At 44.9% G+C, this 18,927-nt stretch overlaps 1 protein-coding gene across 21 annotated transcripts in view; it reads right to left on the bottom strand.

Moving 5' to 3' along the window:
- SLC7A6 (solute carrier family 7 member 6) overlaps positions 1-18,927 on the bottom strand; it is a 42,296-nt gene that overhangs the window by 15,053 nt on the left and 8,316 nt on the right. For 15 of the 21 annotated variants that reach the window (XR_010837832.1, XR_010837830.1, XR_010837831.1 and 12 more), the window contains exons 3-4: positions 10,607-10,660; positions 9,219-9,774 (exon numbers count right to left, since the gene is read on the bottom strand). Coding sequence is in view for 14 of the 21 variants with exons in the window: in XM_067019755.1 (XP_066875856.1) it covers positions 9,219-9,738 (520 nt within the window). In the remaining 7 variants the exon portion in view is untranslated. Of the gene's footprint in view, positions 1-9,218; positions 9,775-10,576; positions 10,661-11,030; positions 11,122-12,675; positions 12,956-18,927 lie in introns of those variants that run through there. The other 6 variants (XR_010837836.1, XM_067019765.1, XM_067019768.1 and 3 more) reach the window with 3 other exon arrangements.

The raw sequence follows: 18,927 nt of genomic DNA, 5'->3' as shown, positions 1-18,927 counted from the left end.
AGGCATCTGGGTGGTACTTCCCCAAGGAGATCACAAATTCTTAGGGGGAAACAAAAGCATACTGTTTTCTTAAGCTTACTGTCAAGCAAAGATGGGAACTGATCAACCCTGGTTGGAATCAACATGGTGATGACTTTCGCTTAACTGCCAATCCCCTGGAACAAGGCAATTTTCAGAAAGTTGGACATTCCTCCACTCAAATGGAGAGGAGAGCCTAGGGCCAGACTGTGGATATAAACATGAGTTGCTGAACAGCCTCCATGGCACTTTAAGAGCTTTCATTCAGTACTTTGGCAAATGACACAGGTGCTTACTAGCCAGTCATATAGGGTGAGTGGGGGCAGGGGGCTGGGGGAGAAATGAGGTGGTGGGGAGTAAATAATGGCCAAGGGGGAAGGGAGAAGACCAAAGGAATGCACACTGCTGGCAGGTCTTCCCGGGGAACCTGCCCTGCTAATCAGAGTTCACTGTGTGAAGCTAAGCCTAGATCAGCTAACATGAGGATTACCTAATAAATAGCCACCAGTAATCCACAGGCCTCTGTGCAATACAGTAAGCATATTTTGAAGTACCTGCCAGGCCCCTTCTTGGGAATTGCTCCCCCTTCCCTATCACGGCTGATAGAGTCCAACAACTGACCCAGGCTGAGCCTATTTGATTATCTCTCCCAAGAATATGGAGTCGGGATACCAAGGGACTGAACCTATCTAACAGCAGCGAAGTCAGGAGCCACAGCAAGTCAAAATCACATACGAGCCCCTGTAATAGAGGAAGAAAAGCCACAAGAAAGCAGAGGAAGGAAGCAGGACTACAAAAATGAGCAGAAGTGAGAGCATCTTGTAAGAAGCTATGCAGCTTGTGAGAAAAAGATTGATGAAGAAGAAAAACAAATACCGTATGCTAACACATATATATAGAACCTAAAAAAAAAAGAGTTCTGAAGAATCTAGGGACAGGACAGGAATAAAGATGAAGACGTAGACAATGGACTTGAGGACACGGGGAGGAGGAAGAGTAAGCTGGGACGAAGTGAAAGAGTGGCATGGACATATATCCACTACCAAATGTAAAATAGATAGCTAGTGGGAAGCAGCATAGCACAGGGAGATCAGCTCGGTGCTTTGTGACCACCTAGAGGGGTGGGATAAGGAGGGTGGGAGGGAGGTGCAAGAGGGAGGAGATATGGGGATATATGTATATGTATAGCTGATTCACTTTGTTATAAAGCAGACACTAACACACCATTGTACAGCAATTATACTCCAATAAAGATGTTAAGGGCTTCCCTGGTGGCGCAGTGGTTGAGAGTCCGCCTGTCGATGCAGGGGACACGGGTTCATGCCCTGGTCTGGAAGGATCCCACATGGCGCAATGAGAAGCCCGCGCACCACAACAAACAGTAGCCCCCGCTGGCCGCAACTAGAGAAAAGTCCATGCGCAGCAACAAAGACCCAACGCAGCCAAAAATAAATAAATAAAATTTATAAAACAACAACAACACTGTGTAGCCAGGGAGCAGGACCAGGAGTAGAGTAAGGTGAGTAAGGAGCCCAGGGCACAAAATTTAAGTAGGCACTCACTGTCAGGGGACAACCTGGCAAACCTGAGAGTGAGTGCATCCTTAAATGCTGGCCCCAGGAGCCCTGCTTGCTTCACTGGACTCTCAGCCCTGCCAGAGAACAGAGAGCTCCGAAAACAGTCTACCAAGCAGAAGCCAACTCCCTCGAATGTTTTCCTGATTCTAATTAAGAAACAAAATTTCACCATCTGATCCCCAACCTCCCCACCCCACCCCCCGCCTGCCTCCCAGAACTCCCATTCCCATCTAGCAGCAAGGACTATACCAGAGCTCAAATACTAGACAGCCAGGCTAAGCCTGGAGGCCAAGCACTCAAACTCAACTACCACAATTAAAACATCCACGCCTTCCCCCTTCCTCCGATCTCATTTCCTTGCTGCAAGCCTGCACCAATGAGTATGGGACCCATGTGAGGGTCTTCCAGGCTCTCTAGGGGCTTGTTGCTGAGAAATACTCAAATAGCAGATCCAGATCCAATCCCTACACAGAAACAAATCTCCAAAGTCTCTCTGTGGCAAAGATGGCTACATATCTTCTAACATCTGTTCTTCCATCTTTCCTTAGTAATAGAAATTTTAGCTGGAGTCTGGCTGCCCAAAATAATGATGACATTTCCCAGCCTCTTTTGCAGGCAGGTATGGCCAAGTAACTAAGTTCTTAACCCAGGGATATAAGCAAAATGTCATATAAGTAACACCTTATAGGAGTATCTTTGAAGGGTGAGAGGTGCCTTTCTTTGTTTTTCCTGTCAGCTACAACACAGACATGACTAGAGTTTGAGTAGCCATCCTGGACCACCAGCCAGAAGTCACATGCTGAGGATGGCAGAGCAGCAAAACAGAAGGAAGGAACCTGAAGAATTATGAAGTCATCCTACTAGCCCCACGCTGCCTACATTTAACATGTGAGAGAAATAAATTTCAACATGCTTGAGCCATGCTCCCTTTGGTTTTCAGCTGTTTGAAACCCAGACTAATCCTGAATAATACACGTGCCCACAGACAAAACTGCACCTCTCATACTCTCCTTCTGATGAGGAGATGGCCTGGCATCCGAAGCTGTAGTTCCAGTTATGCTGACTGTCGCAGCTCCCTTCTACAAGCACTGGGAGGAAAAGGAACCTTCCAATTCCTCCCACAAACAGGTCTTCAAGGACAGAGGAGTGCAATCCTTAACAACAACGACAAAGTGGAAAAAGAAAAAGAAGGGGAAAAAAACATCTACAAGTCTCTTAGGAGAGAAATGTTCTACAACAGTCTAGGAGAGGTAAACCCTTCCAAATGGAGATCCTGGAATCAGAAGCTACCTCTTGGCATGTGTATGAATACATAATGTACATGTCTTTTTTAAAAGCCTCCTTGTTTTTAATTACACAAGTATACATATTTAGTCTTATTATCAAAACATTCAAACTATATATAGGGTTAGAATCCAGGGTTTTTGAGCAACTGTTGTCAAGACCAGTCCTCCTCAGGCCTGTCACTGTCAGAACATAAAAGCTGTCTAACCATAGCAACAACTGACCAAAATAGGGGAGAGTATCCTTCCTACTCAGAACCCTGCCCAGGCATGAGTCCAAGACAGCAAGAGGCAATAGGAAGCCATTCAGGCATCACACAGTGTTTCCTCACTGCAGTCTCACCCTTGACAGTCTCCCTTTCCTTCTTCCTTCCCCTCCTCCTCCCTTCCCTGTCAGCCTTACCAAACAAACCCTCAGGGACAATGGAGTCTCAGCTGTGAGCAGACCTCTGCTGATGCCACTGTGTCAGTGCTGAACTGACTTCCATGTCAGTTCATGGCAAATACTCTCCAATGATGTATTTGAGGTTACATAGCAGACAGGATCCCACAACGATAAATGCACCAAGACCTAAGCCAGAAACACACACTTCTGCAGACAAATCAAGTACTCCTACAATGCTGGGCACCTGGGCTACTGAGAATACTGCTGGGCACCTGGTCAGAGAAAGGACCTATGGACCTCAAGAAGTGCCATTTTCCCCTACAGTCCCGTAAGTGAATAAGAGCCCCTAAGCATACTGAGTTCAGCGGGCAGCCTGAGGCCCCATCCACCACAGAAGAGTTCAGGATCCCAGAATACATAACAACAGAATGACAGTTTCTCAATTTCAGCACAAGTGACATTTTGGGCCAGATAAGTCTGTCATGCGGGGCTGTCCTGTGCATTATAGGATGTTCAGCAGCACTCCTGACCGGTACCCACTAGATGCCAGCAACACCCCTTCCCAGCAGATGCGACAACTAAAAATGTCTCTAAACCTTGCCAAATGTCTGCTGTGGGGGAAACTCATCTCCAGTTGAGAACCACTGTTCTGATATAATGAGTACTTAAGACATCTGAAATCGAAAAAAAAAAAAAAAAAAAAAAAAAAAAAAAAACCCAAAAACAAAGCTGCTTGCATGTATCTCCCTGCCATGTATAACCTGGGACTGGGGTGGAGGGCTGCTGGAAGCCAGAATCTGAAACAGCGATGCCTTCAGGGCCCAAGAAGGTAATATAAATGAGCAAAGGCAAGAATGTCTGGATATAAAACAAGAGGGAGTCGGGGACTGCAGTGAATGGGAGAATATATGCTCCATTTAAAGGAGTAACCACTACTCAAATGCAGCTGATTGTGTGAGGCTGGAATATGGGTCCAAGTTTGCCAGAACTTTTGATTTTTCAAGAGAAAGGGCAAGTCCTGATTTTTAAATGTTGGCAAGTAATTCAAAACTATGTAGAACACTGTGCAGGCCCAATATATCTGTGGGCCAAGGGTGGCTTGTGGGCCACCAGCTTGCAGATCTGCCCTACAGTTAGTTATATGGAGACTGCCTAGGCCCTTTCTTCTAGGATGGAACTTTAATTGTCTAGCTTAGCATGGATATAACTTCTTTAAGCAGTCTCCCAACTAACCTGGACCTCTCTCATGTCTCTCAGTTTCAAGACTAACGTAATTCTCCTACCCAAGCCTCACCCAGCATTCAGTGCAGATCTTTGTTTTTTCCCCTAATTATGACATAGTTGGTTTCTTCCAATTTAGGTCTCTTGAGACCAGGCTGCTCTCAGTGCCACCTCTGTCCAAGGAGGGTCCCTCCAGCACACCCCAGCTTAGCTGGATGATACATCAGCCTGATTCTACACCCTAATTTCCAAGAAGAGGAGTAAAGTGAGCCCTAAAACCTAGTCTGTTAGGATGGGACAAGGTTTTAATGATTTGGCACCACCTCTGACAAGCTTTCCGCCCTCAGGCCCGCTTTATGGAAATGCCTTGGTTTCTGGAATAAGGGTTTTTGGTAATGCAAATACTGAGTAATCTGCGTAAAAGTACATTTGAATGAAAGAAGTTATATGATACCATAACTTTGCATTTCTAAGAGGTGAGGTCTCTCCTCCAATCAAAAGATCAGTTCATAGTGTGGGGATGGGCTTCCTAAGCAAAAAAAAAAAAAAAAAAAAATGGGAAAAATCATAAAAGAAAAAAGATTTAACAAACAAAAATCTTCTTTATGTGAAAAATTATGTACAGAGGTGCCCTTTGATTTGGTTATTCTTGGAATTCATCCTAAGGCCATCAAGGGACCAATGCACAGGCACTCACAGGTGCTCAGAAAAGAGTACAAATTCATGAAACCTTCTAGAAAGTAACTGGGCAAAACACGAAGAAATTTAAAACAGTTTAATTCTTTAGACACAGGGATTTCTCTTTTATAATTTTATCCTAATAAAATATGAAGAAACTCTGAAAATGGTTTCTACACAGCAGCATTATTTTTAATAACGATATTATAGGGCATTTACTGTATGCCAGGCAGAGAGAAGTATTGTACTTTATTTGTATTGATTCTCTTATTCCTCACAACAATCTTTTCAGATAGGTACTATCAATGAAATGAAAAAAAAAAAATGTTGCCTGCCATATGAGTAAACAAAGAATGTTGCAGCCATCAAGCCATCACAAAACAGCTGCTCCACGGAGAGCCCTGAGGGAACTCAGGATAGAAATAGATGCCTGCCATCTAGCAGTCAGCCACCCACTAACTGCAGCCACCCCCGACAGTGCACCCTGAAGAGACTTAGGTTGAGAAACCACAGGATACTGGCCCCAGATAGCTGAGCTACGTATCAAAGGAATGATTTCAATGAGCCCTGACTTTTGCATTTTTCCATACATAGAAAAGCGCTAAATTCCTTAATGAGATGTCTGGTTTTCTTTAATTAACAGTAATCTTTTGGGACTTCCCTGGTGGTCCAGTGGGTAAGACTCCAAGCTTCCACTACAGGGGGCATGGGTTCGATCCCATTTGTTCGGCAGCGAAAAAACAAAAACAAACAAAAAACAGTAATCTACAGTAATCTTTTGATGTTCCAACTACCTGGTCTTTGTTGCAAAAACTCCTATATATCCCGGCCCCTCCCTTACCTCTTTGCAGCAGTGTCTCAGAGCTATCTGAGATGCTGTGCCCCAGGCTTAAGTCCTCAGTTTTGTCTGCTGAATAAAACATAATTCTCAACTTTTAGGTTGTGCATGTTTTTTTCAGTTCACACTACAATCAATATTCCCATTTTACAAAATGAGAAAATTAAGGCACCAGTTAACTATCTCCTCCAAGGAGAAGTCCTTTTTTTGGAATCCTAACCACTAGGCCACCAGGGAACTCCCAAGGGAGGCTATGATCTTAACCACTATATTACACTGCCTGGAAACTACTTGTGTGTCCCAAACCATGTTTTCTAAGAATATTTGGTGAAAGGGATTAAATATTAAATTTTTTAAAATGCAGTATACAAACCACAAAGAGTATGATCTCAAGGGTACTTTTTTTTTTTGCGGTACGCGGGCCTCTCACTGTTGTGGCCTCTCCTGTTGCGGAGCACAGGCTCCGGGCGCGCAGGCCCAGTAGCCATGGTTCACGGGCCTAGCCGCTCCGCGGCATGTGGGATCCTCCCGGACCGGGGCACGAACCCGTGTCCCCTGCATCGGCAGGCAGACTCTCAACCACAGCGCCACCAGGGAAGCCCTCAAGGGTACTTTTAAAATTTTTATTTTGTTTTATTTTTTTTTTGCGGTACACGGGCCTCTCACTGTTGTGGTCTCTCCCGTTGCGGAGCACAGGCTTCGGACGTGCAGGCTCCACAGCATGTGGGATCTTCCCGGACCAGGGCACGAATCCGTGTCTCCTGCATCGGCAGGCGGACTCTCAACCACTGCGCCATCAGGGAAGCCCAAGGGTATTTTTTTTTAAATGATGGATAGGCAGAAAAAAAAAATAGCAGAAGGTATTTCACACAAATAGTAACAATAGTTCTCTGGGAGGTAAAATCATGGGTGATTTTAACTTTTTTTTCTTTTTTTGCATTTTTCTAATTCTCTGTAGGGTCTATGCATCACCTTTTAATAATAAAGAAGATATATATACATATATATATATATAAATGTTTCTTTGGGGACTTCCCTGGTGGAGCAGTGGTTAAGAATCCGCCTGCCAATGCAGGAGACACAGCTTCGAACCCAGTCCAGGAAGATCCCACATGCCGCAGAGCAACTAAGCCCATGCACCACAACTACTGAGCCTGCGCTCTAGAGCCCACGAGCCACAACTACTGGAGCCCGTGCTCCACAACGAGAAGCCACCACAATGAAAAGCCCGTATGCCACAACGAAGACCCAACGCAGCCAAAAATAAATAAATAAAATAAGTAAATTTATTTTTAAAAAATGTTTCTTTTGAAGAACATTTCACAAAAAGGGGGGAAATCCATGATATACTAAGTTTTAAAAGCAGAATATCAAGTTATATGCAAAGTATGATTCCAATTCTATAACATTAAGAAATGAAGACGTAACTGAACTTAAAAGTACCCATATGTCGGGCTTACCTGGTGGCGCAAGGGTTAAGAACCCGCCTGCCAATGCAGGGGATACAGGTTCGAGCCCTGGTCCGAGAAGATCCCACATGCCACGGAGCAACTAAGCCCGTGCGGAACAACTACTGAGCCTGCGCTCTACAGCCTGCAAGCCACAACTACCGAAGCCCGTACACCTACAACCCAGGCTCGCAACAAACAGAAACCACCGTAATAAGAAAGCTGTGAACCACAACGAAGAGTAGCAGCCCCACCCCCGCCATCTCCACAACTAGACAAAAGTCTAAAGAAAAGCCCACGCATAACAATGAAGACCCAAAACAAAAAAATTTGTTTTTGCAGCCAAAAACAAATAAATAATTTTTTTTTTTTTTTTTTAGTACTCCTGTCTGGAGACTTCCCTGACAGTCCAGCGGTTAAGACTCTGCGCTCCCAATGCGGGGGGCACGAGTTCAGTCACTGCATGACGCAGCCAAAATAAATAAATAAATATTAAAAAAAATAAAAGTACTCATGTCTTGGTGGTAGATTATAGGTGATTTGAGGCTAATTTAATTTTCTCCTGAACAAACATGTTTTATAATCAGAAAATTATTCCCTTTTTTAGAGAGCTCAGTCAGGCTAGAGTCCCCCTGGTGAAACCCTATCAGATATACAGCTGAGTTCCCACTTTCTCTCCTCACAGGGGTATCTGTGGAAGAGTTCTCTTTTAACATCTGTCTTTAATAAATTCCTTAAAGTCAGGAGTCACAGCATACTGTACAATCCTTTACGGTTAAGTCCAAGGTACTGTCAGTCTATTTTTAACACTGTGGATGAACTACACATACTGCCAAAGCTTTTGCAAGCAAAGATATGGAAAGAGCAGAGTATAAATAATTAAGTGCCTCTGGCAGCACAGTACTAAGGAACACAGGGAATTCTGGGCCACTTCTCAGCTAAAACACTAGCTTTACTAGACTAAGTTCACAATAATCTTCTCTCCCTTCCAGTGTTTTCACACAGAATTTCTCCTTACAACCTCATAAGAAAAAAAAGGAAAATAAAGAGAGATCCACTGGGATCTCAGGTTCTGCCCTCAGAAACCCAAATACAGGGTAGAAGCCACCTTCCTCACTGGCCGCAGGCAGAGCTTATTTACAAAGTCAACAAAAAGAAATCTGAAACACCAATGGGAAACAGCCATTTTGGTGTGGTGCCTGCTGCTTAGATCGGCCTGTGAAGAGTGGCAGTGGCAGGAAGGAGTGGTCCTACTGTAAGCCTGCAGGACATAAAGCCTTGGGACCCCCACAGTCTAGAGAAGCCCATTTCCTCACTGATGGGTTTAAACTGGTTTAAGATTAAAAGCTGGGAAGCAAAATAACTTTTTTTTTTTTTTTTTTGGAGCAGCAGAATAAATGCCTCAGCACTGAGGGGTTTTCCTGGGTTATGTTACAACTAGCGATGTTGACACCAATCAAAACAAGACAAATATATGACATGCACCAACCTGTCACATAGACTGGGGAACAGAACTCAGGGACACCCAAGAAGGAAAGTGAGGCACCAAAAGCCACAAACAGATTCAGACTCTCTCCATCCCCACCCTTTACCCTACTTATCTCAGGAACAAATGACTTTGGTGAAATTGCTTCTTCAAAAAGGTAAGATGCCTCTCTTCCCCACAGAAAAAGAAAAGCAAATTATACTGTTCAAATATAAATTACCATTAGCATTATAAAAATAACCCACAGCCCCACGCATACTCCCCCGCTAAGCCCTCAGACTTACACATGCAGGCTGCAGCGAGGAGACGGCAGGCCAGGTACGGGGGCTCGCAGGTGGGAAAGGAGGGCTGGATGATGTAGTTGGCAAAGGTGATAGCAATAATGGCCTGACTGGTGGGCTCCACAATTAGCAGGGAGGCCCAGAGGCGGATAAAAGCAATGAAGCCCCCAAAGGCCTCTAGAATATAAGCGTAGCTGGCCCCAGACTTGGTGATGGTGGTCCCCAGTTCTGCATAGCAAAGGGCACCCACAACGGAGAAAAGCCCACCAATGGCCCATATGACCAGCGACAACCCATAGGAGGCAGTGTAGACCAGCACGCCCTTGGGTGAGACAAAGATTCCTGAGCCGATCATGTTGCCCACAACCAGGCTGACCCCATTCAGCAGAGAGATCTCCTTCTTCAGCTGCATAGTTTCTGTGGACCGCTGAGGTAGCATGCTGACATCTTCCTCCCTGGGCCGGCTGGCCTCAGGAATGAGATGGTATGTGGGTGTGGGGCTCTCCAGCTCCCTGGCTTCCATGGCAAATAGTTCCTTCACACCTGTGTTTACTATGGCCTGGCAAAGAATATAAGTATGTCAGTCTAGGCCAGTGGCTGATAAGGTTCTAGTTCAGACCTGAACTAGATTTCCCTGCCTACCTCTTGTGTAGGGACAGCATGACTCATACACAGACCTAAATACAATGAGCCTGTCTCAGTTCCCACCACAGGATACAGAGAAATGGAGGCAGGCTGACCTCCACTGCTCCCAGGAAAGATACCAACAGGGCTCAGACACGACATGAGGGTGACTACTTTTTTTAAAAAAAACATGATTTTAAACATTCATATCTTATTTGCTTCTAAATGTCAGAGTTCTCGGTCAGACTTGAAAACACTTTAAAAACAAGTCCTTGGCAACCTCCAAATTATTCTTGATGACCTTTAACATCCCTCTGGCCATAATCTTGGGACAGAAGGGCATATAAGAAGTCACCTTTGAGGGTGACTTCTAACAAGAGGCTTGATACCCAGGGTAGGCTGGCATTACGTTTATCCATAGCATGGATTTTCCCTGAGGTGTAGGTTTTGCTCTGTTCTTACCAACTTAAAACCTACAAACTTGCCAGAGTCCCAGCACTAGGTTCACGGCACTAGCCAGCCTGATGGGCCTCTCGGTTTCCATACTCGCTCACCTCCACCCAAACATAAACAGGGACTTCTGCAGTGTCCAGCCACATGTGGAGAGGTCTGTAGCTACTCTCAGGCCAGCAAAGAACATGAACAGGTGGTGGGAAGGGCTAGGAAGATGCTAACACAAGGGCGTATCGCTATTGCAGTGACTAGACCAAGGAGAGAACATCCATGAAAATACACACCCTTGTGTCACTGTGTCCATTAACACCCACCTCACTTCCCACGTTGCTGCTTGCTCATTCAACACCTTTCTTCTTCTAAAGTGTCTAAAAGAGAGAGATAACATAATAAGACCAGATGAAGAAAGAACATTCAGAGGGCACCCTAATGTGGGACTCATCTGCTATTGGCTTATTTGCTTTCCTCCTCAGCCTGCCTCTCACTACCACCTGGGGCTGCAAAGAGATTCCCCCAAAACAGGAACTAGTAATCTTGACACCAAAACAAAGCTATAAGTCTCCTCTCCACAGATCTGGCATTGGAAGGCATCCTGTAGGGAGATGGTGTGCACACGTACACATATGCACACTACTCCTTTTGGATCAGCATTGGGCCAGTCCAGAAACCTCAAGGAAGTTGGATCCCACACCAACCTACCTATGAAGGACCCAGAATCTGTAGGAGGAAGACAAGCACCTTCCTGACCCTGCACTCAGCAGGACCTTCTTTCTTCCTTAATTTCTGTGCCCTAGGAATTGGGAATTCAGATCCCCAACTCCTACTTCATCTTCTGGAGAAAGGAATCTGGTAAGCTATTGATTCCCTCCCAGGAGTCAGTCCTTTAAGGTCACAGAGATAACTTCCAGGAATAAGAATGGGATCAGTACATCATCTTCCCAGAACCTTCTCATCTAGTCAACAACAACGGATGTGCTGGAATCTTGCCTCATGGAGCTCAGAGCAAGTGAACCACAGCCACTCAAGACTGAGTAGTTCTCAGGGAAAACTGCAATCTCCACAGGCCCCACTCAAAACTCCTGCCTTACCTGTCCCAGTACCCTTCCAGAGTCTAGACCTGAGCCCAAGTGAAAAAGCTCCTCTGGGGCCATTAATAAGTCTTCCTCCACTCCCAGAGGAGTTGAGCCAGCCTACTTCTGCTTATTATGAGGCCTGGCTTTAAGGCAGCACCACTTTTCCTTTCACTCCTGGCACCAAGCCATGAAGGTGACTCTATGCAGGCACGTGGGAAAATATCTGTTTTCATGTGTCTGTCAGGTGAGTTCAGATATTCATGAAAACAAAACTAGGAAACACCTGAGGAGCCTGTCTCACATAAGACTCAGGTGCAGGGACTTCCCTAGTGGCGCAATGGTTAAGAATCCACCTGCCAATGCAGGGGACACGGGTTCGAGCCCTGGTCTGGGAAGATCTCACATGCTGCGGAGCAACTAAGCCCGTGGGCCACAACTACTGAGCCTGTGTTCTAGAGCCCACAAGTCACAACCACTGAGCCCATGTACCACAACTACTGAAGCCCACGCGCCTAGAGCCCATGCTCCGCAACAAGAGAAGCCACCGCAATGAGAAGCCCACGCAACACAACAAAGAGTAGCCCCGGCTCACTGCAACTAGAGAAAGCCCGCGCTCAGCAACAGACTCAATGCAGCCAAAACTTAAAAAAAAAGCGTCAGGTGCAGGCTCTTCATCAGTGAGTGCTTCCATATGTATGCTCTATGCACGTTAATAAGCTTGATTGTTTTTCTCTTGTTAATCTGTCTTTTGCCAATCTAATTTACAACGCCCCAGCCAAGGAACATAAAATGGGTAGAGGGAAAGGGTCCCCCCACCCCTGCACCTTACATTCCTTTAAAAAACAAAAAAGTCAGTGCACAGAGACTTAGGTTGCCCTTTTCCACTCAACTCAACATGGAGGCAAGCAGAGAAACCTGGCCCCAGTGGTCACTCCAGCCTCCCCCTATTCATCAGATCCTAGCTGGTGGGGAGGGGAAGGACGTTACCAGGTATTCTATTTGGACTTCTGATACTAGACTGCATTTTCTACCAAACAATTCTGCAACACCCAGCAGATCTGGTGTCTGCTACAATTTAATCAATTCTAACACCACCTACCTCGAAATAGCAACAGATTCATTCCTCAGGTTAAGGGCTCAATCTTACAAAACAGCCTTCCCCACCCAACTTAAGATGCCAAATCGCAAGTCCAGGTTGTTCCTGTGCTTCTGACTAACTGGTTATGAATCGGAGGTTCCCACTATCCCCTCCTCGGGTTCAATTAATTTGCTAGAGCTGCCCACAGAACTCAGGAAAACAGTTTACTTACTAGAGTACCAGTTCATTATAAAGGATAGAACTCAGGAACAGCCAGATGGAAGAGATGCAGAGGGCAAGGTATGGAGAAGAGGCACGGGAAACTCCAAAACCTGTCCTTTTGGGTTCTTTATGGAGGCTTCATTACAAAGGCATAACTGATCAAATAACTGACCACTGGTGATTGATTCAATCTCCAGACCCTCTCCCCTCCCAGGAGGTCAGACCTGGACTAAAACTTCCAAACCCTCTAATCACAGGGTTGGTTCCCCCGACAAGCAACCCCCATCCTTAGAGGATCTAGATGCTTTCAAAAAAGTACCTCATTAACATAAACTCAGGTGTGTTGAAAGGGGCTGGTTATATAAATAACAAAACACATCCCTTTAACCTTTACTGATCTGGAGCTATTTCAGGAACTGGGAACAAAACAAATGTTATAACAAAATGTCTCTATGGCTTATTAGGAAATTACAAGAGCTGTGGGACAGGAACAGTGGACAAAGACCAAATAAATAATCACAATATCACAGGGAGGGAAAAAGAGAGGTAAACTCATTTCACTGGAAAATTTAAAAATAGTATGAAATGTAACTGCCTTGACTTCTTTCACTTAAGGTGTAGAAATCTGGGAAAAGCATCACTCCCACTCCAATGACAAGAAAAAGGCTGATAATCTACAGAATTGTAACCTTTCTTGAAATCATTAGAGAGCTGAGGTCACAGGCAAACCAACCAGACTGAGATTTAAGGAAAAACAGATACGTCCCAGAGAGATGCAAGTTCTGGCTTACCTGTGGCGGAGGGAGAACAATGGAACCACCATACAGGCAGGAAAGAAGAATTCAATTTGGGAACAATTTTTAATGAATTACTAAAGGTCAAGTTTGGGTTAGCAAGAGCCATAGGCACTTCGAGGGTTTTCTCCAGTGAGACCTCAACGGGTGCTCACAAGAAATACTAGGCCAGAGAAAGCCTCTCAGAAGTGCTGGCCTGGAGAAGGAAAGCAGTCACTGCTCTGGGAAAAATACGAAAGTCCACCTGCTCCCTTCTCTAAAAATCTTAAACCCCTGGGGAATGGGGAAACTCTGTCATTCCCAAGGCAGCTGGGACAGGGTGAAAGAAAAATAAAACAATCCTCTCTTGCCTGGGGGAGAAGCAGGAAATTCTGGTCTAGACCATTAGACATGGCAGGCTCACCCAGAAAGATCCAACCCCCAGACCCAGGGAAATAGGGCCTGCCTAAGGCTGAGGCTGAACCAAGACAACAGAGAACCCCTCTACTCCCCACCACCAGGTTAGCAAGCACCCAGCAACAAGGCTGTGGTACACTGTGTGCTGAGGCACAGGTGCACAAAGACGACCTAATGCTGAGCGTGGAGCGTAAACACAGAAAAATCCACCCTCAGGGCAAGGAAACACCAGAGGAATTTGGAGCCACTGGTGCACCTACGGTAACCATAGCAACAAAAAAAACAAAACCCAACTCACCTCCTAACTGACTCAAACTCCCACATTAACAGGCTAGCAAAAGAAGGGGTTGTACCCATTTCCCAGGATAAAGACTGCACCTTAATCTCTACTTTTCCACATATTACATCTGACAATCAATAACAAATCACAAGCAACATAAAAAAAGCAATAAAAACAACCCACTATCAAGAGGCAAATTAATCAATTGGACAAGACTTAGAGATGATCCAGATATTGGAACTATCAGACAGGGAATTTTAAATAACTATGACTGGGACTTCCCTGGTGGTGCAATGGTTAAGAATCTGCCTGCCAATGCAGGGGACAAGGGTTTGAGCCCTGGTCCTGGAAGATCTCACATGCCACGGAGCAACTAAGCCTGTGCGCCACAACTACTGAACCTACGCTCTATAGCCCACGAGCCGCAACTACTGAGCCCGTGTGCCACAACTACTGAAGCCTGTGTGCCTAGAGCCCGTGCTCTGCAACAAGAGAAGCCACTGCAATAAGCCCACGCACCACAATGAAGAGTAACCCCCGCTCGCCACAGCTAGAGAAAGCCCACATGCAGCAACAAAGACCCAATGCAGCCAAAATATAAATAAATTTATTTTAAAAAGAATATACATATATACATTTATATGTGAATCACTTTGCTGTACAGCAGAAATTAATACAACATTGTAAACCAACTGTACTTCAATAAAATAAATTTAAAAAAATAAATTAAATAACTATGATTAATACATTAAAGGCTCTAATGGAAAATTTGGTCAGCATGCAGGAACATATGTGGAATTTCAGCAGAGAAATGAAAAACATACGAGTCAAAATGTGAAAAAAAAACAACAGAGCATCTAAGAGTTGTAGGACAATATCAAATGGTCTGAGGTAAATATTTTAAAATATACTTTTTTGATTCTGTTAATTGCCTTAGAATATAACTAACTGCCTAAAGCAAAAATAGTAGCAATGCAGTGTTAACTTATTGCATAGGTAAAAGTAAAGTGTATGACAACAATGGCACAAAGATAAGAAAGAACTGGGAGTTATACTACTGTAAGGTTCTTATATAATATCATATGCGAAAATGGATGTAATATTATTTAAACATAGACTGATTAATTAAAGATGTACATTGTGAAACTAGGGCAAACACTAGAAAGTTAAAAATAGTATAAAATTTAAAAAAAACAGGGGTGGAGAGAAGACGGCGGAAGAGTAAGACGCGGAGATCATCCTCCTCCCCACAGACACATCAGAAATACATCTACACGTGGAGCTGCTCCTACAGAACACCCACTGAACGCTGGCAGAAGACCTCAGACCTCCCAAAAAGCAAGAAACTCCCCCACGTAACTTGCTAGGGCAAAAGAAAAAAGAATAAACAGAGACAAAAAAATAGGGACGGGACCTGCACCAGTGGGAGGGAGCCGTGAAGGAGAAAAGGTTTCCACACACTAGAAGCTCCTTCACGGGCAGAGACTGCGGGTGGCAAAGGGGGAAGCTTCAGAGCCACGGAGCAGAGCGCAGTAACAGGGGTGCAGAGGGCAAAGCGGAGAGATTCCCGCATAGAGGACGGGTGCCGACCAGCACTCACCAGCCCGAGAGGCTTGTCTGCTCACCCGCGGGGACGGGCAGGGGCTGGGAGCTGAGGCTCGGGCTTCCGTCCGATCACAGGGAGAGGACTGGGGTTGGCTGGGGTTGGCGGAGTGAACACAGCCTGAAGGGGTTAGTGCGCCGGAGGGAGTCCGGGAAAAGGTCTGGAGCTGCCGACGAGACAAGAAACTTTTTCTTCCCTCTTTGTTTCCTGGTGCGTGAGGAGAGGGGATTAAGCGCTCCACTTAAAGAAGCTCCAAAGACTGCCGAAGAGACAAGAGACTTTTTCTTGCCTCTTTCCTGGTGCTCGAGGAGAGGGGATTAAGCGCGCCGCTTAAAGGGTCTCCAGAAACAGGCGCGAACCGCGGCTAACAGCGCGGACCCCAGAGACGGCCATGAGACGCTAAGGCCGCTGCTGCCGCCACCAAGAATCCTGTGTGCGAGCACAGGTCACTGTCCACACCGCCCCTCCCGGGAGCCCGTGCAGCCCACCACTGCCACGGCCCCGTGATCCAGGGACAACTTCCCCCGGGAGAACACACGGCACGCCTCAGGCTGGTGCAACGTCATGTTGGCTTCTGCTGCCGCAGGCTCGCCCCGCACTCCGTGCCCCTCCCTCCCCCTGGCCTGAGTGAGCCAGAGCCCCCGAAACAAATGCTCCTTTAACCCCGTCCTGTCTGAGTGAAGAGCAGACACCCTCAGGCGACCTACACGCAGAGGCGGGGCCAATCCATAGCTGAACCCCAGGAGCTGTGCGAACAAAGAAGAGAAAGGGAAATCTCTCCCAGCAGCCTCAGAAGCAGCGGATTAAGGCTCCACAATCAACTTGATGTACCCTGCATCTGTGGAATACCTGAATAGACAATGAATCATCCCAAATGGAGGAGGTGGACTTTGGGAGCAAGATATATATATATTTTTCCCCTTTTTCTCTTTTTGTGAGTGTGTATGTGTATGCTTCTGTGTGAGACTTTGTCCGTATAGCTTTGCTTTCACCATTTGTCCGAGGGTTCTGACCGTCCCGCTTTTTGGGGTTTTTTTTACTTGTTAAAATTTTTCTTCTTAATAATTATTTTTTACTTTTTATTTTAATAACTTTATTTTATTTTATCCTACATTATTTTATCCTCTTCCTTCCTTTCTTTCTTACTTTCTTTTTCTCCCTTTTATTCTGAGCCGTGTGGATTAAAGGCTCTTGGTGCTCCAACCAGGCATCAGGGCTGTGCCTCTGAGATGGGAGAACCAACTTCAGGACACTGGTCCACAAGAGACCTCCCAGCTCCACGTTATATCAAATGGCGAAAATCTCCCAGAGATCTCCATCTCAACACCAAGACTCAGCTTCACTCAACGACCAGCAAGCTACAGTGCTGGACACCCTATGCCAAACAACTAGCAAGATAGGAACACAGCCCCATCCATTGGCAGAGAGGCTGCCTAAAATCATAATAAGGCTACAGACACCCCAAAACACGCCACCAGACGTGGACCTGCCCACCAGAAAGATAAGATCCAGCCTCATCCACCAGAACACAGGCACTAGTCCCCTCAACCAGGAAACCTACTCAACCCACTGAACCAACCTTAGCCACTGGGGACAGACGTCAAAAACAACAGGAACTATGAACCTGCAGCCTGCGAAAAGGAGACCCCAAACACAGTAAGATAAGCAAAATAAAAAGACAGAAAAACACACAGCAGATGAAGAAGCAAGATAAAAACACACCAGACCTAACAAATGAAGAGGAAATAGGCAATCTACCTGAAAAAGAATTCAGAATAATGATAGTAAATATGATCCAAAACCTTGGAAATAGAAGAGAAAATGCAAGAAACATTTAACAATGCCCTAGAAGAACTAAAGAAGAAGCAAGCAACGATGAACAACACGATAAATGAAATTAAAAATACTCTAGATGGGATCAATAGCAGAATAACTGAGGCAGAAGAACGGATAAGTGACCTGGAAGATAAAATAGTGGAAATAACTACTGCAGAGCAGAATAAAGAAAAAGAATGAAAAGAAGTGAGAACAGTCTCAGAAACCTCTGGGACAACATTAAATGCACCAACATTCGAATTCTATGGGTCCCAGAAGAAGAGAAAAAGAAAGGGACTGAGAAAATATTTGAAGAGATTATAGTTGAAAACTTCCCTAACATGGGAGAGGAAATAGCCACCCAAGTCCAGGAAGCACAGAAAGTCCCATACAGGATAAATCCAAGGAGAAACAGGCCAAGACACATATTAATCAAACTATCAAAAATTAAATATAAATAAACCATATTAAAAGCAGCAAGGGAAAAGCAACAAATAACACACAAGGGAATCCCCATAAGGTTAACAGCTGATCTTTCAGCAGAAACTCTGCAAGCCAGAAGGGAGTGGCAGGACATATTTAAAGTGATGAAGGAGAAAAACCTACAACCAAGATTACTCTACCCAGCAAGGATCTCATTCAGATTTGATAGAGAAATTAAAACCTTCACAGACAAGCAAAAGCTGAGAGAGTTCAGCACCACCAAACAAGCTTTACAACAAATGCTAAAGGAACTTCTCTAGGCAAGAAACACAAGAGAAGGAAAAGACCTACAAGAACAAACCTGAAACAATTAAGTAAATGGCAATAGTAACATACATATCGATAATTACCTGAAATGTAAATGGATTAAATGCTCCCACCAAAAGACACAGGCTGGCTGAATGGATACAAAAACAAGATCCGTATATATGCTGTCTACAAGAGACCCACTTCAGACCTAGGGACACATACAGACTGAAGGTGAGGGGATGGAAAAAGATATTCTATGCAAATGGAAATCAGAAGAAAGCTGGAGTAGCAATTCTCATATCAGACAAAATAGACTTTAAAACAAAGACTATTACAAGAGACAAAGAAGCACACTACATAATGATCAAGGGATTGATCCATGAAGAAGATATACCCATTGTAAATATTTATGCAGCCAACATAGGAGCACCTCAATACATAAGGCAAATACTAACAGCCAAAAAAGGGGAAGTCGACAGTAACACAATCATAGTAGGGGACTTTAACACCCCACTTTCACCAATGGACATATCATCCAAAATGAAAATAAATAAGGAAATACAAGTTTTAAATGATACGTTACACAAGATGGACTTAATTGATATTTATAGGACATTCCATCCAAAAACAACAGAATACACA

The sequence above is a fragment of the Kogia breviceps genome, chromosome 18 (assembly GCF_026419965.1).
Source record: "Kogia breviceps isolate mKogBre1 chromosome 18, mKogBre1 haplotype 1, whole genome shotgun sequence".
Lineage (NCBI taxonomy): Eukaryota > Metazoa > Chordata > Mammalia > Artiodactyla > Physeteridae > Kogia > Kogia breviceps.
The sequence above is the reverse complement of the archived record's forward strand: the minus strand, read 5'-3'. Positions and strand labels throughout refer to the sequence as shown.